Source organism: Protopterus annectens, chromosome 11.part0 (assembly GCF_019279795.1).
Source record: "Protopterus annectens isolate FY-2018-M chromosome 11.part0, PAN1.0, whole genome shotgun sequence".
Classification (NCBI taxonomy): domain Eukaryota; kingdom Metazoa; phylum Chordata; order Ceratodontiformes; family Protopteridae; genus Protopterus; species Protopterus annectens.
The window spans coordinates 1,461,951,017-1,461,978,516 of record NC_056745.1 but is presented as its reverse complement, the minus strand read 5'-3'; the positions used below and the strand labels follow the sequence as shown (position 1 = coordinate 1,461,978,516).

Genomic DNA, 27,500 nt, shown 5'->3' with positions numbered 1-27,500 from the left:
TGTGCACTTACCTAACCCGCGCCCTAACCCTAACTCACTTAACCCACCCCTAACCCAAAGACTGTCACTATCGCACACTCACCTAACCCGCGCCCTAACCCGAACTCACTTAACCCACCCCTAACCCAAAGACTATCACTACCGCACACTTACCTAACCCGCGCCCTAACCCTAACTCACTTAACCCACCCCTAACCCAAAGACTGTCACTATCGCACACTCACCTAACCCGTGCCCTAACCCTAACTCACTTAACCCACCCCTATCCCTACAGACCGTCAATATCGCACACTTACCTTACTCGCACCCTAATGTCCGTCACTACCACATACTTACACAGCCTTTTCCCATGTCAGTGTTCTCAGCGTCAGTGTTTTCATCCGTCGGTCTTCTCAGTTGTCGATCTTCTGGCGTTGGTGTTTTCAGTGTCGGCGTTCTAAGCTGTCAACGTTGTTAGGTAGACCCATATATTTATATATACTCACACATATATGTATATATCTGTATTTATATAGATATAGATATAGATATATAAAATATATACATGTTATATAACGCTTCCCTCTAATATTTTAAAGCTGGTGTACAGTATTTAGTCATTGTTAGAGGAAACATCTTACATCCAAAATATATGTTACACAAGTACTTAATGTCTCAAAGTACATCTGTGCATGCGCACACACACACACACACACACACACACACACACACACACACACACACACACACACACACACACACACACACACAAACAGGTTCCTGTAACTGCTGATTTACCTTTTTTTTCCCACTGTTCACTAGCCACATCTTTTCAAGAGCTCCCTTCATTGAAATTGAAATGAAATGGCAGGTTCTTCTGACTTCTGCTATTCAGGTTACAGTTGGTATAAAAGTTTGTATTACAGTTGAGGCTGCAAAAGTCCCTTACACTGAGGTTTATGTTCATTGTTAGATGTTGTTGCCATCTATGATGTTCACTGCTGGAGGAATGTTAAGGCACGACTCCTGTAGTTAACCCCATGTCTCACTTCTGAAATCAAATTACAGAGTACAGAGCATTGCTTCTTTCCTTTGTGACATTTGTTTTGTAGCAAGCAAATATGAAGCAAAAATAAAAAAAAGGTTTTAAAGTCCATATTATCTGTCCAGAACATACACTTTATAGTAACCTCACTGATTATGCCCTGAGGTAAAAGAGTATTGAGAAAAAGACATAAACTTTTGTCTCCTGTTATCATTTTACAGCTTTATAGTATGAGAAGGACACTTGGACCAGTTAGAATATATGTCGACCATGCCAGCCATAATTCATGTGTTCCTACAATCTTCATTTCCAAGTAATCAACATCTGTAATGTTCTTGTCATAATCAATAATCAGTGTCCTCACATCAAGCAATACCAATTGATACTTCCACAGTATTTACAGCTATTTGTGTGGTACTGTCCGTGTCTGCCTTTTCGAACACATGGATTAAATGGCCGTAATCCTGTAATGTGCAACTTTCAGACACTCTCCATGGATTCTTTACCTGCACAGATATCACAGAACATGCAACTATGAAATGGAATTCATATTTCAAACAAGCCATGTTCTCCATAACTAGATTACTCAGTAGTAAGGACTAAACAGCAGACAATTAAAAATGGAATTCATATTCTGAAGTCTGGAATATTCATAAAGACAATGAACCCACACAGCAATAAATGGCCAGCAAGGTATTAAAAACATAACCTTTGCACATGTCAATTATATCCTACCCTGCGGAAAGCACTAGAAGCGTTAGAACAAGAACACTCCTCCATCTACTTGCTTAACTGAATAAACCTCTGGAAACTTCAAGAAGGTTTCTTTATTCCTCTGACAGGGAGGGTATCAGACAGTCAGACTCCTAGATCTGCTAGCTGAAGTGATTTCTATCTGGACTAATCCTTTGTACTCTGTTGTTCTTAGTCCTGTTACCCTCTGGGTCACAGGTGGGGTACCAGACTTCACTCAAGCCCTCTGGATTACCTCTGTCAACCTGAGGAAAGTAGACAGATATTAGAGTAGTTGGGACATCAAGAAAAACAACACCTGTTCCTCCACAAAAGTGGATTGCACAACGTTGAAAAAAATGACAAAAAATAACATGTGGTGACCTGTGTAACATCCAAAACAAATCCCCTCATACACATGTATATTCTCAGCCTTTCACCTCCAAAATGTAAAATGCTTTCTCTCATAACGAGGAACAAATGGGTAATAACTTAGTATCAAGTTCAGTGTGAAGTTCACAGCATGGTTACAATGTGTTATATTATTTTATAAGACCTTCTTTTGATAAATTAAGATGATTTTAGTATTATTTACAATGTCTGTTAGACAAAAATATTCTTAACAACCAATGTGCAACATAACTCTTCAGTTTGGAGCTGTGTAGAACACGGATTTTTTAGCACTCAACACTCAAAAGGAATTTCTTTCCTCATAATGTGATATACCACTCATCCATCCACAGCCTCATTTTCCCACTTTTGCACATGGAGTTGGGGTGTCACTGCAACAGTGACAATCATTTAGAGCCAAGCTTTTCATCCCGGATAGCTAGCCCTGCCACAGTAGTTCTACCATATCACATACTCACACGCACACAGTCACACCTATGGCCAACTTATAAAGTAGCCAATCCACTTACTGCATATCTTTGTGTAAGAAATATGCACACACACACACACACACACACACACACACACACACACACACACACACACACACAGTTGCTAAGCAGCACTGACTTCACAGAACATAAAATTTATGTTAATTTTTTGGCCTAAGGTACATTCATCATGAACAAAAAAAAAGTGCCCTCCCCCCAAAAAAAAAAAAAAACAGATTGCTTAGGAACACATGAAACTGCATTAATTAAAATATTTATTTCCGTCGCTTGTTAATGATGTTCTGTCCTGGGATCCCAGTTATCTTTTAACTCGCTCTTAAATATTGTTTAGTTAGGTTCAGTTCTCATGGCTAATGAACTTCAGTTCTATGGGTATCACTTCTAGTCATGATAATGTATTTCTACTGCCCCCTAGTGATAGAGTAATGTACTGCTCTACTCCTCCTGTCACAGCTACTATTACTACTATTGTACTATGATAACTGTTACTAATATTACAGCTGTTACTACTGTTACCACTGCTTGACAATAGTGTAAAAGAAACAGGAAAACACTGTTTTTCATCTGACAGTTTTATTGCTGAATAAAAAAATGCATTTCTTTCAAAAATCATACATTGGAAATGGATGCAAAAAGCTTACAAATATATGGTAGCATACCTTTGGAAATGGAATTTTAGGCTCACACACAGGTTCATAGGCTAGGTTAGCTGCCCTTGCAGACCATTTTCAGCCTTGTCAGCTTCCCTTTTGGTACTTGAATTAATCTATTCTGTGTTGTGTTATACTGGCCTTACTCATCCCATGGCTGATTGTTATATATTACCTCTGGTGAGCATAACTGGGATCATAGCATAGATAATGTGAGTAGATCCAGGCATGAGATAAAGCATTTAGGAGCTGCCTCTGCCCATTAGTAGCTCAGGGCCAAGTCCTGGGTTTTGTATCTATTATGTTTGAATATGGACAGGGAGAGATATACTTGCCCCTCCAAATTTTTATCGGTGCTGAAGAAGAGGTTTAGGTCCCTAGAATTAATATTTCTGATGTCATTTGGCTTGCTGATGTGCAGTAAATGCATCTGTATTGGATTAGAGGATGCCTTGTTTGCCAGACACAGGTCACCTCTTTGCAGTCTGTAGGATACCTATTATAGTGACAAGGCTTTGAGTCAGTCTGTGTAGGATATAGTGTTTAAGCCTTGTATCATTTTAGCAAGGTGTTTCTGTGGGCATTCCAGTTGTTGCATGTGTCTGGATAGATATGTAAAAAAGTGGGCATTATATTCAATGACTGGCCTAATAAGGGCTGATTAAAGTGGGGGGGGGGGCAATGACATCTTTATATTTGTCAAAATGCTTTTGTTTATAAGCTGCACAATATAAAAAGACTTTCTTTCAACAGTGGACACGTTTGTCGAAAGTTAAGCCACTGTCTACATAAGTTTCCAAATCCTGAACAAGTGGACCAACTCTTAGGGGTGTGGTGTCAATGTGGTAGTTCCCCAGAGTAGATGACTTCACAAAGGATATAATAATGTATTTTTTGGCATTTAGTTTTAGTCCATGATTTTTGACAACAGTTATTTGCTTGGAACAAAACTTCCCGCAGGATGGTTAAGTTATTTGGGGATTTAATGAATGATCTTAGCTTGCATTCATCTGCAGTTTTAGTCAGCCAGAGCCTTTTGAGGTCTCAGCAATGACCCCCACTGGTGATTAGTCTCTTTGTGGAGATATCCACCCCTATTTTGAACTCGTCTGTCCTATCTGTGAGCCAGTTGGCAATGCAGAGAGAGATGTAGGAGTTTCTTCACAGTATATTTAGCTTTTCAACTATGCTTGAGTGGACAACTGTGTCAAAAGCTTTGGCCAGAGTAAGGTATGCAGTGTTTAGTGTTTTACCTTCATCCATTTAGTGACCTTTTAAAAAAATTCCACTAGGTTAAGTAAGTATGGCCTGCTCATGACGAATTCAAACCGAGATGGAAGCAGTGTTTGGAGGTTTCCTGTGTCCTGATTAATTAATTCTATGATGTCTTTCCATGGCTCTGCATATGAGGCTGGTCAGAGTTATGAGCCTCTAATTGCCTGGGTCTGAAGAAGGTTCTCCCTTATGCAAGGGAATGGCTGTAGCTGTTCTTCATTTGTTTGGTACAAAACCTGTATGGAGACTGAGATTGAACAATGTTGTTTAGTTACACATTAAAGCATACATGCCTGCACAATGCTTCCTAATAACATACCTTTAATAGCACATTTTCCCTTGCTGTAGACACTTCCAGCTGGACAGAAAACTCCTATAAACTTACAAGACATGCACAGAGCAGTTCTAGCACCCGCAATGTACCAGCCAGTACTTATGAATGTCTCCTGACTTTCTTTCATCCAATATTCTGTTAAAAGCTTCTGAAGCACTTCCACACCATAGTTTTTGATTCCAAAATTAATTAGAAGAATTTCTGAAAAGTCTATTGCCATAATTTAACTCTGTTTATTAGATGCCACACTGTCCTATAATGTGAGAAATATGTAACCTAAAATCTGCTACTTCTCTTTGATAATCTGTTTTTACTACTATATTCTAATACCAATATTTTTAAGCTTATAGAAGAATATTGCCTAACCTAATATGTGTCTTGCTGTTAAGATGGTATTTAACAACTATTTCGGAATTGCTTAGTAATTATTATTGCACAACAGCTGGACCCATAGTCATTTAAAATAAAAATTAAAAAAAAAGTTGGAATTAAATCAATATTATACCAATCCTCTCCACATCTTGGGTTCTGCTTTGCTACAAAGAAAAATAATTCTTATTTTTATTACATAATGTAACCTTTAGTTACCAATTATTTGTGATCACATTGGCCTGACTATACTGAAAAGGTTCATATGCTACCCATGTTGGCTTAGCATTACTGACCATGTGTCTACACATATGTCTTTGCTGTCATTTGTGCGTCATAGTATTTGCACTCAGCTTTCCATGTAGGTCTCTTATGGTTTTGTATGCTCTATGATGCAAGATGGTAGTATGTGCTTTATAACATACCAGTTCTTAGTGAAAAAAAATTAGTATATGTTACATATGTAATTATCACTTTTGAATTTTATTAGCGTATTATGAAACTTTGGGATGTTAAGTTTTGCTTAACATCTGAAATTCTGAAACATAGTTTTGAAACTTTCCTTCATTATTGTATGTCACGTTGTGCTGTTATAAAAAAGCGACCTACAAGATTGCCTCACGACTCAAAGGCTGTATACAAGATACTGATGCTACTAAGGATGCATTTTCTCTGTAAAAGAAAAGATAAGTGATTGAATTAAACATGCACAATGATACCTTCAATGCTTGGTTATTTTTCTCATACTAATTCAGCTCTGCATTTTTCTTCAGGCTTATGCTAGGATTTATGGTGAGCTCAGCCTTCTTGTCCATGTGGCTTAGTAACACCTCCACTGCTGCCATGGTAATGCCCATTGTGGAAGCCGTGGTCCAACAGATTATCAGTGCAGAAGCGGAAGTCGAAGCCAGGGAAAGGAGTAATACGAATATGAATGGAAATGTAAATTTGGGTCTAGAACTCAATGGTACAGTATTATTTTTTTATTAATATGTGTACATATTTTATAGATTTGCATCCTGCATTTATATATAAAATACACATCACATTATAAGAAAAAGTTAAAATATTTGCTCTTCATGCCCAATGGTGTCTTTCATTATGCTTCAAGTTAGCTGGATAACTGTGGTATAATGTAGGTATTAAGAGCATTTTACTTAGAAGCAATATTTGTTGTTATCCTGGAAGAGCCCCTTTCAGTGCATGCCATCCCACAACATATAGCAGTATTCAAAATGCTACTACACCTTGTATACCATTCCCTGCACTGTGCTCCTTGCTATATAGAACTGTTAATGCAAATTATGACATGCCCCCATCAGCACATAGCTACCATATCCCAGGCATTTCACAGTAAGGATGTTATTGTTGTCTAGTAGTGACCAATGCCCTTGTAAACCATGATAAGCTGTCATGTGCAAGATAGTACTGAACATTATCTGTGTGATCATTACACATTAACGTCATCCTAACCAATGCATAGAGCACTAACCCTCCCCTTCACAGAAGCCCCATTGTGGTAGTACTAATACACCCGCTCCACACCGTAACCCTAAATGTGGCATATACATCAGCCTTCATCCATCTTACATTCCCATCATATCTAAATATACTGTCAGTTTTGTTTTAGAATGACACAATTGTCCATATATCAGTAATTTAAAACACTTTTATGCCTAGGCGTATAAAAGTGGTGATGGTAGTGCTTACATCAGCTACCTGTAGTGAAGCTAGCACCTACATCACCTACCTGTGATGATGTAGTGCTTACATCAGCTATCTGCGGTGAGACTAGCACCTACATCAGCTACCTATGGTGAGGTTAACACTTATATCATCTACCCATGGTGATGCTAGTGGTACCCTTGGTGATGCCAGAACTTATATTAGCTACCTGTGGTGAGGTTACTGCCTATATCATGTACCCTTTGTGATGCTAGCTCTTATATCAACTATCCATGGTGAAGTTATCACGTACATCCCCGACCTGTGGTGAAGTTAGTGCTTATATCAGCTACTTGTGGTGAGGCTAGTGCCTACATCAACTACCTAAGGTGAAGCTAGCACCTACATCACCTACCTGTGGTGATGTTAGTGCTTATATCAGCTACCTGCAATGAGACTAGTGCCTACATCAGCTACCTGCAATGAGGCTAGTGCCTACATCAGCTACCTGTGGAGATTCTACTGTTTACATCAGCTACCTGTAGTGACACTAGTGATTAAATCAGCTACTCATGGTGATGCAGGCATTTATATCAGCTACCTGTAGCGACGCTAGTACTTACATCAACTAGCTGTGGTGATGCTAATGCTTCAGTTACCTGAGGTGATGCTAGCACTAACCATGATGATGCCGGCACTTACATCAGCTATCTGTGGTGATACTAGTGCTAACCGTGGTGATGCCAGCACTTACATCAGCTATCTGAGGCAATAGTAGTGTTTACATCAGCATCCTGTGGTGATGCTAATGGTTCAGCTACCTCTGGTGATGTTAGTGCTACGTGTGTTGATGCTAGCACTTATATCAGCTACCTGTGTTGATGCTAGTGCTTAGATCAGCTACCTCTGATAATGCCAGTGCTACCTGTGGTGATGCCAGCTCTTACGTCAGCTACCTGTGGTGAGGCTAGTGCCTATATTAGCCACCTGTGGTGATGCTAGCACTAACCATGATGATGCCGGCACTTACATCAGCTATCTGTGGTGATATTAGTGCTAACCGTGGTGATGCCAGCACTTACATCAGCTATCTGAGGCAATACTAGTGCTTACATCAGCAACCTGTGGTGATGCTAATGCTTCAGACACCTGTGGTGATGTTAGTGCTTGCATCACCTACCTGTCATAATGTTAGTGCCTGGTGACTGATATAAGCTCTAGCATCATCACAAGTGTCCTACAACCTCCAGTCGTTGGAGCATGATTCCATGCACAAGCTATGAGGGCTGCTATGAACAGCTTTGGACTATCAGGCCTACATTTCTGGCTCTAACCATTTCATTGCCATACAAGTCACCACATGCAAAATGGTAGCTAGCCAACAGAAACTAATGATCCCTTCCTCAAGGTTGTGCAAGCTGGTACCATCCCCTCACTTCCATCCTCCCTTACCCAGATCTTCCAATGTCAGATCTACTAGCCAAGATTATGTCAGCTGGATCATCGTCAGGGTTTCTCCTTCTAAGGCACAGTACTGGGTAAACAAGGGGCATTATTAGTTTGCAAGTTACTTGGCAACAAAGCCACTTCTGCTAATATTTCATTGCACAGCTTGTAAACCTTGAATTTGAAAATCTTTTATTGAGTGTGCCCTGTTTATTGTCATACTTAAGTTTAGCCAGTGTGCAGTTAACATAGGTTCATAGGTTCATACTAGGCTATCTGCCCTAGGGCATTTATGAGCCTAGCTATTGTGTGTGTGTTTGGTCACACCATTTTTTTTAAATTTTGTTATGCCCTTTTTTGAGGTTAGTATACTGTGCCTCTGTCTACAGTGACACACAGAAGTGTACCGGGGGGGGTAAACCTCGATCCCCATGCACTCATCAGATTCCTCTTGAGAGGTCAATGAGGACTCTTGCCTAACCTGGACGGGATTATTCCAGGTAGAGTGGGCCTCTGCTCTGTTATGAATCCATCCCTCCAGCATGTCCTACTTTTCATCAGTGGACCAAGTCTCTCAGCGACAGAGTGATGGGATTCATTTTTGAGGGATGCTATGTCCATTAATTTCGAGTTGGACATGGGCTTATATGTCAGCAGAGATCGCTTCTAGAGCTGCTGTATGCCATATAAATGAAACTGAGTTTCTTTGTTAGTTGCATCCCGGGCATTGAGCCTTTGATCATTTGAGCCAGGTACTCAGAATGTGTTTGGGTTCTTTTGGGTCAGGTAAGGGTGTACCCAATTGTACCATTGTACTCAAATAATGGGCCTACGATAAGGATAGAGTAATGAGGTGACGATTACATGATTACACCTTGTGAACTAGATGTGAATCTAGCTATATAATGTTTTTGGCTATAAAATGCCATTGTAACCACTTTGTGGGAGATTGTTATCCTAATGGGTGTTTATGTCCCCAATTACTTATTCTTGTGGCCACCCAATTACCACCTACTTGGTTTTTGCCCACTTGGTTTTACACTTTTGTGGCATTTGACTATATACACTTTTGGCTTTTAGCTTGAGGCTTGGGCTCTGGGCCCAGTTTGGCTTTTTGCGTTTCTGGTCCCTTTTATGGGGCCCTTGGAGAGTCTATGGCGCCCAGTTTCAGCAGTCGTGCGTGTTTGTTGGTCTACAGTCCTCCGATAACTTGATAATTCTCCCGAGAGATATATATATATATCGAATAAGTAGCCATCCCAGGACCTGAGCTGTCTGACGCCACTAACTTTGGGTTTGAGTGGGACATGCTTCCAGCAATTCTAACCATGGGTTCTGTTGTTGGAGAGTTTCAGTCTGCACATTCTCTCACAATTCCATAATATATATCTCTATACATAGAGTTGCATATTTGCTAGGGGCTTTTGCATCAACCTTTTGCAAGGTCCAGGTGGGCTGTGTGACCAAAATCCTCCAGGGTGCTTTGTGTGATCCTTCTGCTCCCCATCAAAGGTTTAAGGATCCATCTGCAACCCAAAGCCGAACTGTAGATCCAGTGGTCCATGGTAGTCCTCTCCTTAGCTAGGAGGAATCTTCCTAGACCAAGCTCCATAGCTTTATAACATCCGGCGGGAGTCAGGCTTGCATGAGATTTGTACAGATCCGCTGAGGCACCACTAGGAATTTTACCACTTCGGTTGTAAGGCAAGGCCTCTTTGGGTACATATCCTTTAGTTTGGCTGAGACTCGAATAGGTTTTTTATGTTTGGGTTTAGCTGTCTGAACGAGTGATGCTGTGTGTTTGCTTTGACCGTCTGGTTTACCTGAGCATGTAGATTTTTGGGGCGGAGAGTCTGGGTTTCACTCTGTTTGTTTTTTTTGTGGGAGATAGCTGAACTTAGGATAGGAAGGGAAGATTTGGTGGGGAGGGGGGAGTTTGCGCTTTTTTGGGCTTTTTGACTGTGACTCAAACATTACTTCTTCTGAAATTTCTAATATAAAAATAGAACTTTTATAGAATCCTAGGATTATGGGGTTTACTAGACTAATTACCCTAATGGGGCTTTTAAGCCTAGCTATGCTTCCCAAAAATACTAGCCAAGTTTTGATTCTGTAGTTTTTTGTGGTGGTACATAATTCAGGCATGAGTGATCGAGCATTTACAAGGTCCATTTCCCTAATAGAGACATAGGTATCAGGCCAGGTGTAAATTTCTGATTTCCAATCCACTGATCCACATTGCACTTGAACAGCTGCAAGGAAGACCTCTGTGTCATGTGGATGAGATGAGCCAGATTCCTTCTCAGCAACTTGTCAGAGACAGTATATAAGGATAAGGGTCTGAGGTGGTTTGCACTGGACATGTTGCCTTCACCATGTATTCTTTTTATGGGAAACCTCTGTGGATGCTCCATTTCCTGCATATGCCTGGTCAAGTATATACCGAAGTGGGCATTGTATTCTATGATGGGTCTAATGAGTAGAAAAGTACAATAGAACAATGACATCCTTGGACTTAGATGCCACACCATTGCTTATAAGTTGAGCAATATACTAAAGACTATCTTACCATAGTAGGAATATGATGGTCAAATACGAATTCACTGCCTACATCTGTTCCCACGTCCCTGACCACTGGGTCTATTCTCATTGGTGTATTGTCAATGTAGTAATTTGTGGGGGTGGCCATCTTTTAAAAGACACTACTATGTACTTTTTGGCAGTGAGTTTTAGACTTTATCTCTGACACCAATTATTAGTCAGCGTCAGGCATTATTGGAGGCTATTTGCTTCTTGGAGTTATTTATTGATTGCCGATAGTTTGCAGTGGGAGCACGTCATGTTATCAAAGGCAATTTCAGTGAATGCAAAAAGAGCAAGAGCTGTTTGCCAAAATTACTTTTATCAGCAGTGAAGTTTCTTTTTTTGCAACTGTTGTACAAGATTTGGTATATATAAGTCCTGGAGGTCTGACGGTGTCCTCCTACATGAGGGGTGTAGGGGGCCTTGCTCCCTTGCTAAAGAAAAATTGCTGAGTTGTTTGTCAAATGTACTTCTGGTGAATGTTTTTATTTTCTGTTCACTGAAATTAGCTTCAATGACTTGACATGAATCTATTTGCAATCATCTGTGAACTTGGTCAGCCAGAGGCCTTTTACACTAGCCTTAAATTCAGAGAAGTAAATGGCAAAGAGAACAAGACCTAAGACTGAGCCTTGCTGGACACATTTAGTGACCTTCCATTTTGTTCAGGAATACTCCCCTATCCTGACTTTCTGGGTTCTGTGAGCCAGCTGGTTATCCAGTGGGTGACATTGGAGTTTATACCTAATTTACTGAGCTTGTCTGCAATGCCTGAGTGGGTATCATGTCAAATGCCTTTGCCAGATCAAGGTAGACAATGTGTACCATTTTGTTCTCATCCATTGCTTTGTTGACCTTCTCAAATAGTCCACCAGGCTGAGTTGGCATGACCTGCCCCAGACAAAAATCAAACTGAGACGCATCCAGTATTTGAAGATTTCCTATGTCATCATTTATCAAATCTGTGATTATTCTTTCCATGGCTTTACATATGAGACTAGTCAGACTTATGGGTCAACAGTTTCTCTGGTTTGTGGGTGGTCTGCCCTTGTGCAGAGGGTAACAGTAGCAGTCCAGCATTCATTCAGCATGAGGAATGTTTGGAGGCTATAATTCAACAGTGATTCTTATGGGCCCAACAGGTCATGCGTCACGCTATTAAAAAGGCATCCATCATCAACAATTTCCTTTATCTACTTTACATATGACCGACTCTCAATCATGTGATGTAATACCATCTGTTTTAGTCACATTTTGTACACTTCTTGGATAAGTGTCTTTTGACAACAACCTCTTAAGGCTATGGAGACCCAGTGTACCTGCCTTAAATAGACAACAAAGGGTTTGGTATACTAGTTAAAGTGTTTACCTCAACAGACACTATGAATTAGAGGTCAATAGCTGTTGGGGACTGTAAGTAAGAGATGCAGTCCTTTGAGGCAAAACAGCCAGTGGCGACATTACTGATAGCATTACCTGACACTTAACAGGGTTCCCCTGATACCTAGAAGCCCCTTTATTGTGTGAATGCTTAACAGAAGGAGAGGTGAGAGGAGGGTTTAGCATGCATTCTAGCAAACCTCTGCCCTCTCCCCCTAATCTGATGCCTCCTCCCCTCTTCTCCCTGGGTCCTCAGTGATTTTGCATGGATATCAAAGAAAAGCATCCCTCCTAAAATGGGGTATCTGGGAGTAGATGGTGTAATTTTGTGTGAAACAGGACAGCCAGGCTACCCTATATAAAATTTTGTCACAACAGCTGCTCTAACCAGGTAACAGCTGTGTCAAAGCTGTAGTAGTTAATGCAAAGGTAACTATTTGAAATGTGGCAAGACTGACTTTAATAATGAGTCCTGTAACGCTTAGACTGAATGAACAAAATAAATGCCAGAGTTACATGTGCAAAGTCCTAGATGGCCATTTCTCAGAATATTCCCCCTTCTCTGAGGTATGACAATCTTGTAGTTGGTTTATAAGTTCTGTGCACGTGGGAGGCTTAACCCCCCACATGAAAGCCCACATCAGGGGTTATAAAGCGGCTTGTTTAAAGGATAAGAACAATGTTTGATACTCGTTCTGAACGAACCCTGTTAAGTGCCAGGTAATGCTATCCATCTCCTACATCTTCAGTACTTTTGTTGGCATCCAAGCACTCAGCATTACAAGTGGCAATACATCATTAGAGAGCCTAATGCAAATCCTATGCATCAAGCAGAATTAGGAACCATTTCACTGGCAAATCCTATGCATCAAGCAGAATTAGGAACCATTTCACTGGCAAATCCTATGCATAAAGCAGAATTAGGAACCATTTCACTGGCAAATCCTATGCATAAAGCAGAATTAGGAACCATTTCACTGGCAAATCCTATGCATCAAGCAGAATTAGGAACCATTTCACTGGCAAATCCTATGCATAAAGCAGAATTAGGAACCATTTCACTGGCAAATCCTATGCATCAAGCAGAATTAGGAACCATTTCACTGGCAAATCCTATGCATAAAGCAGAATTAGGAACCATTTCACTGGCAAATCCTATGCATCAAGCAGAATTAGGAACCATTTCACTGGCAAATCCTATGCATAAAGCAGAATTAGGAACCATTTCACTGGCAAATCCTATGCATCAAGCAGAATTAGGAACCATTTCACTGGCAAATCCTATGCATAAAGCAGAATTAGGAACCATTTCACTGGCAAATCCTATGCATCAAGCAGAATTAGGAACCATTTCACTGGCAAATCTTATGCATAAAGCAGAATTAGGAACCATTTCACTGGCAAATCCTTATGCATCAAGCAGAATTAGGAACCATTTCACTGGCAAATCCTATGCATAAAGCAGAATTAGGAACCATTTCACTGGCAAATCCTATGCATAAAGCAGAATTAGGAACCATTTCACTGGCAAATCCTATGCATCAAGCAGAATTAGGAACCATTTCACTGGCAAATCCTATGCATAAAGCAGAATTAGGAACCATTTCACTGGCAAATCTTATGCATAAAGCAGAATTAGGAACGATTTCACTGGCAAATCCTATGCATCAAGCAGAATTAGGAACCATTTCACTGGCAAATCCTATGCATCAAGCAGAATTAGGAACCATTTCACTGGCAAATCCTATGCATAAAGCAGAATTAGGAACCATTTCACTGGCAAATCCTATGCATAAAGCAGAATTAGGAACCATTTCACTGGCAAATCCTATGCATCAAGCAGAATTAGGAACCATTTCACTGGCAAATCCTATGCATCAAGCAGAATTAGGAACCATTTCACTGGCAAATCTTATGCATAAAGCAGAATTAGGAACCATTTCACTGGCAAATCCTATGCATAAAGCAGAATTAGGAACCATTTCACTGGCAAATCCTATGCATCAAGCAGAATTAGGAACCATTTCACTGGCAAATCCTATGCATCAAGCAGAATTAGGAACCATTTCACTGGCAAATCCTATGCATAAAGCAGAATTAGGAACCATTTCACTGGCAAATCCTATGCATCAAGCAGAATTAGGAACCATTTCACTGGCAAATCCTATGCATCAAGCAGAATTAGGAACCATTTCACTGGCAAATCTTATGCATAAAGCAGAATTAGGAACCATTTCACTGGCAAATCCTATGCATCAAGCAGAATTAGGAACCATTTCACTGGCAAATCCTTATGCATCAAGCAGAATTAGGAACCATTTCACTGGCAAATCCTATGCATAAAGCAGAATTAGGAACCATTTCACTGGCAAATCCTATGCCTCAAGCAGAATTAGGAACCATTTCACTGGCAAATCCTATGCATAAAGCAGAATTAGGAACCATTTCACTGGCAAATCTTATGCATCAAGCAGAATTAGGAACCATTTCACTGGCAAATCTTATGCATAAAGCAGAATTAGGAACCATTTCACTGGCAAATCCTATGCATCAAGCAGAATTAGGAACCATTTCACTGGCAAATCCTATGCATCAAGCAGAATTAGGAACCATTTCACTGGCAAATCCTTATGCATCAAGCAGAATTAGGAACCATTTCACTGGCAAATCCTATGCATAAAGCAGAATTAGGAACCATTTCACTGGCAAATCTTATGCATCAAGCAGAATTAGGAACCATTTCACTGGCAAATCCTATGCATAAAGCAGAATTAGGAACCATTTCACTGGCAAATCTTATGCATAAAGCAGAATTAGGAACCATTTCACTGGCAAATCCTATGCATAAAGCAGAATTAGGAACCATTTCACTGGCAAATCCTATGCATAAAGCAGAATTAGGAACCATTTCACTGGCAAATCTTATGCATCAAGCAGAATTAGGAACCATTTCACTGGCAAATCTTATGCATAAAGCAGAATTAGGAACCATTTCACTGGCAAATCCTTATGCATCAAGCAGAATTAGGAACCATTTCACTGGCAAATCCTATGCATAAAGCAGAATTAGGAACCATTTCACTGGCAAATCTTATGCATCAAGCAGAATTAGGAACCATTTCACTGGCAAATCCTATGCATAAAGCAGAATTAGGAACCATTTCACTGGCAAATCCTATGCATAAAGCAGAATTAGGAACCATTTCACTGGCAAATCCTATGCATCAAGCAGAATTAGGAACCATTTCACTGGCAAATCCTATGCATCAAGCAGAATTAGGAACCATTTCACTGGCAAATCCTATGCATAAAGCAGAATTAGGAACCATTTCACTGGCAAATCCTATGCATAAAGCAGAATTAGGAACCATTTCACTGGCAAATCCTATGCATAAAGCAGAATTAGGAACCATTTCACTGGCAAATCCTATGCATAAAGCAGAATTAGGAACCATTTCACTGGCAAATCCTATGCATCAAGCAGAATTAGGAACCATTTCACTGGCAAATCCTATGCATAAAGCAGAATTAGGAACCATTTCACTGGCAAATCCTATGCATCAAGCAGAATTAGGAACCATTTCACTGGCAAATCTTATGCATAAAGCAGAATTAGGAACCATTTCACTGGCAAATCCTTATGCATCAAGCAGAATTAGGAACCATTTCACTGGCAAATCCTATGCATCAAGCAGAATTAGGAACCATTTCACTGGCAAATCTTATGCATAAAGCAGAATTAGGAACCATTTCACTGGCAAATCCTATGCATAAAGCAGAATTAGGAACTATTTCACTGGCAAATCCTTATGCATCAGGCAGAATTAGGAACCATTTCACTGGCAAATCTTATGCATCAAGCAGAATTAGGAACCATTTCACTGGCAAATCCTATGCATAAAGCAGAATTAGGAACCATTTCACTGGCAAATCCTATGCATAAAGCAGAATTAGGAACCATTTCACTGGCAAATCCTATGCATCAAGCAGAATTAGGAACCATTTCACTGGCAAATCCTATGCATAAAGCAGAATTAGGAACCATTTCACTGGCAAATCTTATGCATCAAGCAGAATTAGGAACCATTTCACTGGCAAATCTTATGCATAAAGCAGAATTAGGAACCATTTCACTGGCAAATCCTTATGCATCAAGCAGAATTAGGAACCATTTCACTGGCAAATCCTATGCATAAAGCAGAATTAGGAACCATTTCACTGGCAAATCTTATGCATCAAGCAGAATTAGGAACCATTTCACTGGCAAATCCTATGCATAAAGCAGAATTAGGAACCATTTCACTGGCAAATCCTATGCATAAAGCAGAATTAGGAACCATTTCACTGGCAAATCCTATGCATAAAGCAGAATTAGGAACCATTTCACTGGCAAATCTTATGCATCAAGCAGAATTAGGAACCATTTCACTGGCAAATCCTATGCATAAAGCAGAATTAGGAACCATTTCACTGGCAAATCCTATGCATAAAGCAGAATTAGGAACCATTTCACTGGCAAATCCTATGCATAAAGCAGAATTAGGAACCATTTCACTGGCAAATCTTATGCATCAAGCAGAATTAGGAACCATTTCACTGGCAAATCCTATGCATAAAGCAGAATTAGGAACCATTTCACTGGCAAATCTTATGCATCAAGCAGAATTAGGAACCATTTCACTGGCAAATCCTATGCATAAAGCAGAATTAGGAACCATTTCACTGGCAAATCTTATGCATCAAGCAGAATTAGGAACCATTTCACTGGCAAATCTTATGCATAAAGCAGAATTAGGAACCATTTCACTGGCAAATCCTTATGCATCAAGCAGAATTAGGAACCATTTCACTGGCAAATCCTATGCATAAAGCAGAATTAGGAACCATTTCACTGGCAAATCCTATGCATCAAGCAGAATTAGGAACCATTTCACTGGCAAATCCTATGCATCAAGCAGAATTAGGAACCATTTCACTGGCAAATCCTATGCATCAAGCAGAATTAGGAACCATTTCACTGGCAAATCCTATGCATCAAGCAGAATTAGGAACCATTTCACTGGCAAATCCTATGCATAAAGCAGAATTAGGAACCATTTCACTGGCAAATCCTATGCATCAAGCAGAATTAGGAACCATTTCACTGGCAAATCCTATGCATCAAGCAGAATTAGGAACCATTTCACTGGCAAATCTTATGCATAAAGCAGAATTAGGAACCATTTCACTGGCAAATCTTATGCATCAAGCAGAATTAGGAACCATTTCACTGGCAAATCCTATGCATAAAGCAGAATTAGGAACCATTTCACTGGCAAATCTTATGCATAAAGCAGAATTAGGAACCATTTCACTGGCAAATCCTATGCATCAAGCAGAATTAGGAACCATTTCACTGGCAAATCCTTATGCATCAGGCAGAATTAGGAACCATTTCACTGGCAAATCTTATGCATAAAGCAGAATTAGGAACCATTTCACTGGCAAATCTTATGCATAAAGCAGAATTAGGAACCATTTCACTGGCAAATCCTATGCATAAAGCAGAATTAGGAACCATTTCACTGGCAAATCCTATGCATCAAGCAGAATTAGGAACCATTTCACTGGCAAATCCTATGCATCAAGCAGAATTAGGAACCATTTCACTGGCAAATCCTATGCATCAAGCAGAATTAGGAACCATTTCACTGGCAAATCCTATGCATCAAGCAGAATTAGGAACCATTTCACTGGCAAATCCTATGCATAAAGCAGAATTAGGAACCATTTCACTGGCAAATCCTATGCATAAAGCAGAATTAGGAACCATTTCACTGGCAAATCCTATGCATCAAGCAGAATTAGGAACCATTTCACTGGCAAATCCTATGCATCAAGCAGAATTAGGAACCATTTCACTGGCAAATCTTATGCATAAAGCAGAATTAGGAACCATTTCACTGGCAAATCTTATGCATAAAGCAGAATTAGGAACCATTTCACTGGCAAATCCTATGCATAAAGCAGAATTAGGAACCATTTCACTGGCAAATCTTATGCATAAAGCAGAATTAGGAACCATTTCACTGGCAAATCCTATGCATAAAGCAGAATTAGGAACCATTTCACTGGCAAATCCTATGCATAAAGCAGAATTAGGAACCATTTCACTGGCAAATCTTATGCATAAAGCAGAATTACGAACCATTTCACTGGCAAATCTTATGCATAAAGCAGAATTAGGAACCATTTCACTGGCAAATCTTATGCATAAAGCAGAATTAGGAACAATTTCACTGGCAAATCCTATGCATAAAGCAGAATTAAGAACCATTTCACTGTTCTATTTCATTAGGTTCATAGGTTCATAGGTTCACACTAGGCTATCTGCCCTGAGGCATTTATAAGCCTAGCCCGATTGTGTTTGGCTTACGCCACCCCTTGATTTGAGTATACTGTGCCCTTTTTAAAGTTTAGTTTACTGTGCCTCTGTCTAATAGTGACACGGAAGTAATCCCCGGGACAAACTTACGATCCCCCATCCACTCATCAAGATTCTTCTTGAAGAGAGTCAGTGAAGCGCTCTGCCTAACATGAACTGGAATTCTATTCCAGAGTGAAGGGAGCCTCTGGGTTATGAATCTGTCCCTCCAGCATGTTCTATTTATTTCTGTGCTGAGGTTCAAGTCCCTCGAGCGCGTGGCTCTAAGGGATTTAGATTTACTGAGGTGGAGCATGTCCATTAATTCTGGGTTGGACATAGCTTTATATGTCGGGCATAGATCACCTCGAAGTAGGCGGTATACAACTGAGTAGAGCTGGAGTTTTTTTAACCAAGCAGCATATGGCATCTGTTTGAGTCCCTTGATCCTCCTGGTGAGGTACTTTTGGGGTCTTTCTAATTGCTGCAGGTGTCGGGCAAGATACATCCCAAAGGGGGCATTGTATTCTATGATGGGTCTGATGAGGGGTGAATAAAGGGGCACGATTACCTCTCTTGATCTAGATGTGAATCCTTTCATGATGAGGTGGGCTATGTAGAAGGTCTTTCTAACCACTTTGGCAATGTGGTTGTCAAAGGAGAGATTGCTATCAACTTGGGTCCACAGATCCCTAATTACATTCTCTGTACTTAATGGGTTACCACCTAAGTGGTAATTTGTGGGCACATTGTTTTTGCCAAAGGGTATGACTATACACATTTTGGCATTTAGCTTTAGACCATGGCTCTGGCACCAGTTATCCGTCTCTGCGAGACCTTTTTGAAGGATGTTTGTGTCAGCTAGAGAGTCGATTATGGTGCCCAGTTTGCAGTCATCTGCGAACTTGGGGAGTCATAATCCTCCCACATTGGCCTGTACCTCAGAAAAGTAAATACCGAACAAGAGAGGTCTCAGGACAGAACCTTGTGGGATGCCACTTGTGACCGGTTTCGAGTCTGACATGGCTCCAGCAACTCTGACTCTGTGGGTTCTGTCTTTGTGCCAGTTTGTGACCCGTCTTGTGACATAGGGGTTTATATTTAGGCTGGATAGCTTATCTATGATGCCCGAGTGGGGTATTGTGCCAAATGCCTTTGCGAGGTCCAGATAGGCTGTGTGGACTACCTTCCCTTCATCTATGGCCTTGGTGACTGTTTCGAAGAAGTCGACCAGTTTCAAAAGGCAGGATCTGCCCTTGATGAAGCCAAATTGGGTAGGATCTAGTGTCTGTAGGTCCCCAATGTCTTTGTTTATGAGTTCTATGATGATCCTCTCCATAGCCTTGCAGACTAGGCTAGTCAGGCTTATGGGGCGATAGTTACCAGGGTCCGCAGAAGCACCACCTTTGTGGAGTGGGACCACTGTTGCTGTACACCATTCTTTGGGCACATATCCTGTAGTGAGGCTGAGATTGTACAGCAGTTTTACTTGAGGGATTAGTTCTTCTTGGAGTTCATGTAGGACGCAACCCGGGACACCATCTGGTCCCATGGAAGCAGTGTTTTTTGCTTTGGAGAGGGCGGCCTTCACCTGAGCATCAGAGATGTTTGGGAGGCTGCACTCTGCCGGGATACATACTTGCTCTTTTGGGGGGGAGTTTGCACTGAACCTGTCTGCCAGGATATTGGCGATGTCTGTGGGTTCAGTGTATTTTTTGTCGCTTAGAATCAACTCAGAACAAGTCTGGGAGTTGCATCCCAGGTTCCTAACATAACTGAAAAAAGCCTTATGATTGTCTTTAGTGTCCTGTGCAATTTTTCTCTCGAAGCTGGCCTTGGAGGATTTTATGAGGGATCATAATTTTTTGCTAGTACTGATCAGAGATGCCTTCCTTTTTAGGGATTTTGCTCTATCATGTAGTAGCTTCCTCCATCTGTTGTACAGTTCATTTATGGCTGGGGTCCACCAGACTGGACACCTGCCTTTGGATGATTGGGTCTTGATTTTGTTTGGGATAGCATGATCCATGCATTCCTGGAGATGTCCGTAGAATGCGTTTATATAGGATTCTGCAGTTTGGGCCGTAGTTTCCACTGGCCCTGGGGCCTTGAAGGATTCCACTTTGGTTTTGAGAAGTGTGAAGTTCGCTTTTGAGAAGTTTTTCACTGTGGTTTTCTGGGCTGGGGTGGGGTCGGGATGTGGATATCCAGTGAAATTAATTTATGGTCTGATCTTACCAATGAGGAATATACTTCTGGTATGGAGCATAGAGTCCCCATGTTGGTAATGATCAGGTCTAGTATGTTTTCCCCTCTTGTGGGAGTGGTGACTAGTTGTTCCATAGCATTTGAGTTTATAAATTCCAGGAACCTTTGGGCTAAGGTGCTGGGGCTTGAGTAATGCTCCCAGTCTATGTTTGGGTAGTTGAAGTCACCCAATATAATGGTGTTTGGAGAGATCTTCATGTTCTCCAATGTTTTCAGGAAAGCCGAGTGGGATTCCTGACTTTGAGAGGGTGGTCTGTAGGATGCTATAAAATGAAAAGCAGTCTTGCCCGCTGTCAGTTGCACATGGATGGTCTCCGATACTTTGTGCAATGCCACTAACCTGGAGGTGTGGATATCCTTGATAAATATGGAAACCTCCCCTCCTTTTGTGGTTCAGTCCTGGTTTTGGGGCCGAAAAGCATGATATGAGGTATAACCTGGTTGTGCTGGGGTGCTCTCTGGAGCCTTGAACCAGGTTTCTGTCACTGCACAGATATCGATGTTCTCCATACTGAGGAGAGCTTCGAGTGCATGCATCTTGAGGTTAAGACGTCTGGCGTTTAGCTGGATGGTCACATGTTGTGGCCTCTGAGAACTGGGCTTTTTGATGATTTGTCACAGATATCATCCATAAGGTAGAGGATTGGATGAGGGTGGCCTACACAGGCAGTCTTCATTCTTAGGATCCATGTGATAAGTATCCAGGGTCTAGAGCCTCCAACTCACCAAGTGACACAACTGGGATCTTTAATAAACAACTGCAGGAATGGCTTTCATAGATAGTCAATTTGATGTGTGTCAAGCAGAAGAAGGGTAGGTCAGTTCTGGGAGGACCTTCTCATAGAGACTTACCAAAAGAAGAATTTCAGCAATAAATGCAGATTTAGTGGGAAAACTGGATGTCTGATTCAGAGTATCTTCAAGTGAATAATATTGTTCTATTTCCTGCTAAGAGATACAGGTATGCATAGACGACACCTTTCAAAGTTACAGACCATGAAGGTCTTCCTGAGTGTAATGGTGAGGTGCACACTGGGAGCAAGAATAAAACACACGAGATCTACAGGTACAGCAGAGACATCATATTACATTGATGGGTGGCTTTACTGTACATTCATTCATTTTCCCCTTTATTATGTGTTAAAGCATGTCTGACAGTCGAGTTTAATGTAATACTCAAGGATGAAAGCCTCCTTCTTGGCATCGGAGGATTGTCTCAGCCTTAACTTGAAAGTAAAGTTCCACTAAAAGGCTTGTGAACTGAGTAGATACCTGGACTTGGGTTCCACTCTAGAGATGAATCACTGGAACTCCAGGCCAAATACTCATGTTGCTAAAGTGTACCTGCAAGGTCTCAGTTTCAAGAATGGGCACCAGCAGACAATTCTGTGACATCATCTGCAGTAATCAGTTAATGACATCAGGATGGCATCATCTCAATAGAGGAAGAACACATCTGTATGCAAATAACCAGTTGGCATAGCAGCCATTTTGAAATCTGAAGATCTAAGCAAGCAAATATGTTTGGAATCTGTATGTCAGTTTTAGCATTTCTGTTTTTCCATATGGCGTCATTCCACAGACCTTTTGGCTAGCCATATGCACAGCACTCTTCTTAACTGCCAGTCCTTTGGCAGTGTTGTAGTCCTCCAACTTCTGCTTTTAGTGTTCAAGTTAGTATGCAAATTATGGTATTAAAAGATTGTCACCTGTAGTACCTTTAAATATCATGTAAGAACCCAGGTAAAATAGGCAAGCACTGATATGGTTCTGAATGGTGATCTTGTGAATTTTTTTTCTAGTATTTAGAGGCAAGTTTGTGAAACCCATCCATCTATGTCCCACCCACCTCCATTACACTGCTTCTTCACTCGATGCAAAAGCCCACCCTTCAGAAGCTTCACATTAATCATAGATATTCACATTAACTTTTTTACTTAACACCCTGCCCAAATCTGCCCACACAACTTCCTTCCACTGCTAAATTTACACACCTTTTGTTTTTTTCTCCTTCTCTTCCATTTTTTCATATGCCTCCCAGCCCTTACTACCAACCACCTCAGTGATTTAAATTCTATAGAAACGTGATCAGTTATTTATGCTCTCTGTATATATCTGTAAATACTATGTGTAACTATTCTTCAACTGATTAATGCTTTTGGAAATGAACTGTTCTGTACCTTAATTGCAAATCCATGTATTGCATGTGTATTATAATTTTGTATTGTTTCTGATGGCTTTCTTCTTGCCGTAACCCAGTCTATCACTGAAATGAGTCCTTAAAAATCAGCCCATTACCTTTGTAAAAAAAAAATGAATAAAAATAAAATGAAATAAAATAAAATAAATACTTGTTTCCCTTTTTCCCTAAGATTTCTATATTAACATTCAATTAGCTTGGGATGTTTTGAACCTCTACAACCATGTGTCTAGTATCATAAAACTGTTAGCCAGGAAACTGCCTTAAAAGATAACTTCAAACATTGATCTGATCATGATCAACAGAATTTATGTGCATAATTACTGTGAACGTATTTTGTTAAAGACATAATGCATACCTTTAGCCTCATAGTGGAAATAATATACGTTTTGTCCTTTTTGTTTTTCAGGACTTTTACAAAATAAATTTCATGACTTAAATTTAGCTAGGAATTGGTTATGATATGAAGGGGTCAAAGGGATAATGAATTCGGTCACTTTCATGTTTAGTACATTTGATTTATATGTATAATGCTCCTATAATGAAATTCACAGCAATCAGCTTAGTCATGTTAATAGTAAGTGATGTTGATATTGAAAGTAATATTAAGAACAACACTGAAATATTTAATAAATCAAATTAAGAAATATTGTTGTTGCTGTTTGTCTTTCGGCTTTTCCTGGTTAGGGGTCGCCACAGTGGAACTCCGGTCAGGTAATGATTGGCAGTAAATTTTCACGAACACCAAGGTGCCAGCTCGACGTCCAACCTTCAACGAAGGCACGCCCATTTACGCATGTCTTTCGAATGCCACCCAACCACGGGGATGACATGCAGACTCCACAAAGAAGGCACTCCCCGCACTCCAGCCAAGAATCGAATGGGAGGACCTCTTGCTGTGAGGCAACAACGCTACCACTGCACCACCATGGCATAAATTAAGATATATTGTTATAAGTTGCAAATACTCTCTACTTCCTATATCTGATATATTTAAAAGATAAAATTCTGACACCAAACGCCCATCAATGATGTATTTGTTATGCTCCTGTACTGTAGTTAAGTTATTGCCTTGAAGAAGTTTGTTTTCTACATATATGACACCAATTAAATTTCTGTCCATTATATTTTCTTGGAAAGACTGAAAACACATACTGATGCACAATATAAAAACAATCATACTTTATCTACCTTATTGTGCTTTATATAAAAAAAAGTTGCTCCTGTTTTTATTTCTGTGTCTTTCTATTCATACAGAACACACTGTCGAGAATGAATCTGACAAATGGAAGTTTGGTGAGCGAAACGGGTAAGTGCCTAAAGGAGTTTATATGGAACATTTCTAAGCAGTACATTTCTGTGGATATTGACAAGCTGCTATGTTAATATAAAAATAATACTTTCTTTTCCAGATACAATGGTGAAATAAATCCTTACCCAATGAACATGGCTGAGACTGTTGAGAATGATGACCCAAATCTGGATGAATACTATGAAAAAGTTCCAGAAGTCTTACCATTACCTTCGGTATGAAAAGGGTGGGATATAAAACAAAAGAAACCCTAATAAGTAAACATACAGGTAGGCTGATATGACCATGGAGAATGGAAGATGTAGAATTCATACTAATGTGTACAGTAGTACCACATCTACAGACACAATATTAAAAGTATATTGTGTTACAAAACAGTACACAAGGTACCATATTCAAAATTAAGTTGCACATATAGTCTGATAGAAGTTTTCCACCGCAAACTAAGTTTCGTAGTGACAGTAGAGGATCTCTGCCATAATTCTAGGCCGGATCCTTACAATTCAGTTTAAGCATGAATCACCTATGCAGACATATACAAGTCAAAGGGTTTTGTGATAGAGAACACAGGAATACTACATCTCTGTCTATCAATCCATGCTCAATGATGTCCATAATGACTAATCTTGTATCTGTTCACATGGTGTGGTGCCCGTCTTGGTTTTCATCGTGAACAGAAATTTCATTGCTGACTAGATACCTGTTCATGTTGTTTCAGTGTCCCATGAAAATAGAGTATGCTGAGTACAGTGATGGATTATCAAGGCCCTTTTCCTTCATAAATAACTATCTCAAGTGTGTTATTGCTGAGAAGACTGCTGTCTATATTGCCTTCCAATGTACTCTGCTCTGCTCATACTAGAAAGGAACTTGGCAGGTAATACATTTTATACAGACCAGTGCATTGTTGTCTAAAACAGAGCACATATTGTAGTGTGAATCTTTACACTATTTAGTAAGAGTTAGTGTGCACATAATGTACATGGTGATTTCTGTCTCACTACTTCATTGTACAACTGTCCATAAAAAGAAGGACATAGTTTACTGTACTAGTCACCATTGATTGATGGATAACCACGAGTTATTGTGGTTCTACAAAACCAACAACATCTGTGATACACACCTTGTGAGACACACGGTGCTGCTCAGTGTGTGAGTGGATGTGCAGTGTTGTGATGCACTGGAGAGGAATGGGAAGAAACTCTTAAAGTGGGCACCGCAATATGAGTCGGGAGAGATGCAACAAACCCATAGTCCTTATGTTTGTGTGAAATACAGTAAAAGTGAAGAACATGGTAAATGACTTCCAAGTATTCATTAAGGATATCCACACCTCCAGGCTAGTTGCTCAGCATAATGCATCCAAGGTTATCCAAGTGCAACTAACTCTGGGCAAAACTGCAATCCAAATTGTAGCTTGCTACAGATCCCCCACCATGCCTCAGGATTCCCACTCCTCTTTTCTTGATATACTGGAAAATATTATGGTTCAACCAAATACCCTAATAATGGGTGATTTCAACTACCCCACCATTAACTGAGAAAACTACTCATGTACCAAGTCCTTTGCTCAACCCTTTCTGGAATTCATAAATTATAATGCCCTGGATACTCTTATCCACACCCCCACCAGAGGCAACAATATCCTAGACCTAGTCATTACCAACATGAGTGACTGGTGTTCCACACCTGAAGTCAACTCCTCATTGGTCAGATCCGACCATAAGCTAATCATCCTAGATATCCACATCCCACCGCCAACCCCCATTAAGGAAATCACGGTAAAAAAATTCTCCAAAGCCAACTTCATGCTTCTTAAGACAGAAGTGGTGAACTTCATGACACTCATGCAGATGGACAATACAGTTACGTTGCTGAATCCTACACAAATGCACTCTATAAGCACTTACATGAATGCATGGATCATGCTATTCCAAACAGAACCAAGATGTTATCCTCCATAAAGGAAGACAATCTGGTGGTCCCCTGCCATAAACAAACTCTACATCAGAAGGAAGAAACTGTTGCAAAAGAGAGTAAAATCCCATGAGTGGAGGAGTTCCCTGGTCAGCCTCAGTAAGAAGCTGAGATGCCTTATAAGATCCTCCAAAGATAGCTATGAAAACAATCACCACTGATTCTAGGGACAACCACAAAGCATTCTATAGCTATGTCAAGAATCTCAATGGCAACACCCAGATCTGCTCTGAGTTACAGCAGAATGGCATGAAAATTACAGAACCAACTGATATGGCAAACAGGTTCAGTCCTAACTTTACCCCCCCTCTCACCCCCTAAAGGGGCCATATCTATACAGGAAGAATGCAGAGTCCCTGTAATCACAACTACGCAGGTAAAAGCTCCACTCTCTAAAGCCAAAAACACAGCATCCATGGGAATGGACAACATCCCAGGCTGCGTTTTACACAAACTTCAGAATGAACTGGCTCCCCACCTAAGCACCATGTTCACTCATAGTCTCACATCAGGCTTTGTGCCCACTGAATGGAGCACAGCAACAGTTAGCCCACTCCACAAAGGGGGAACACCCACTGATCCCAGGAACTATCGCCCTATTAGCCTGACGAGCCTGGTCTGTAAGGCCATGGAACATATCATCATGGGACTCATAAACAAAGACACTGGTAACCTCCAAACTCTGGACCCCAACCAGTTCGGGTTTGTGAAAGGCAGATCATGCCTCCTGAACCTGATCGACTTCTTTGGGGCAGTCACCAAAGCTGTAGATGAGGGTAAGGTGGTTCACACAGCCTATCTTGACCTCGCCAAGGCTTTTGACACCATCCCCATTCTGGAATTATAGTTTAACTCACTAAACTAGGTATAAATCGCTATGTCATAAGATGGGTTGCCAAATGGCTCACTGAGAGAACCCACAATGTAAAAGTTGCAGACTCCAAATCTCACTTCAAACCAGCGACAAGTGGAGTACCACA

At 40.5% G+C, this 27,500-nt stretch overlaps 1 protein-coding gene across 1 annotated transcript in view; it reads left to right on the top strand.

Annotated features, from left to right (window-relative positions):
- SLC13A1 (solute carrier family 13 member 1) overlaps positions 1–27,500 on the top strand; it is a 237,547-nt gene that overhangs the window by 128,343 nt on the left and 81,704 nt on the right. Inside the window, exons 4-6 of the mRNA XM_044087327.1 lie at positions 6,060–6,253; positions 24,489–24,540; positions 24,644–24,758. Of these exons, the coding sequence (XP_043943262.1) occupies positions 6,060–6,253; positions 24,489–24,540; positions 24,644–24,758 (361 nt within the window). The remainder of the gene's footprint in view (positions 1–6,059; positions 6,254–24,488; positions 24,541–24,643; positions 24,759–27,500) is intronic.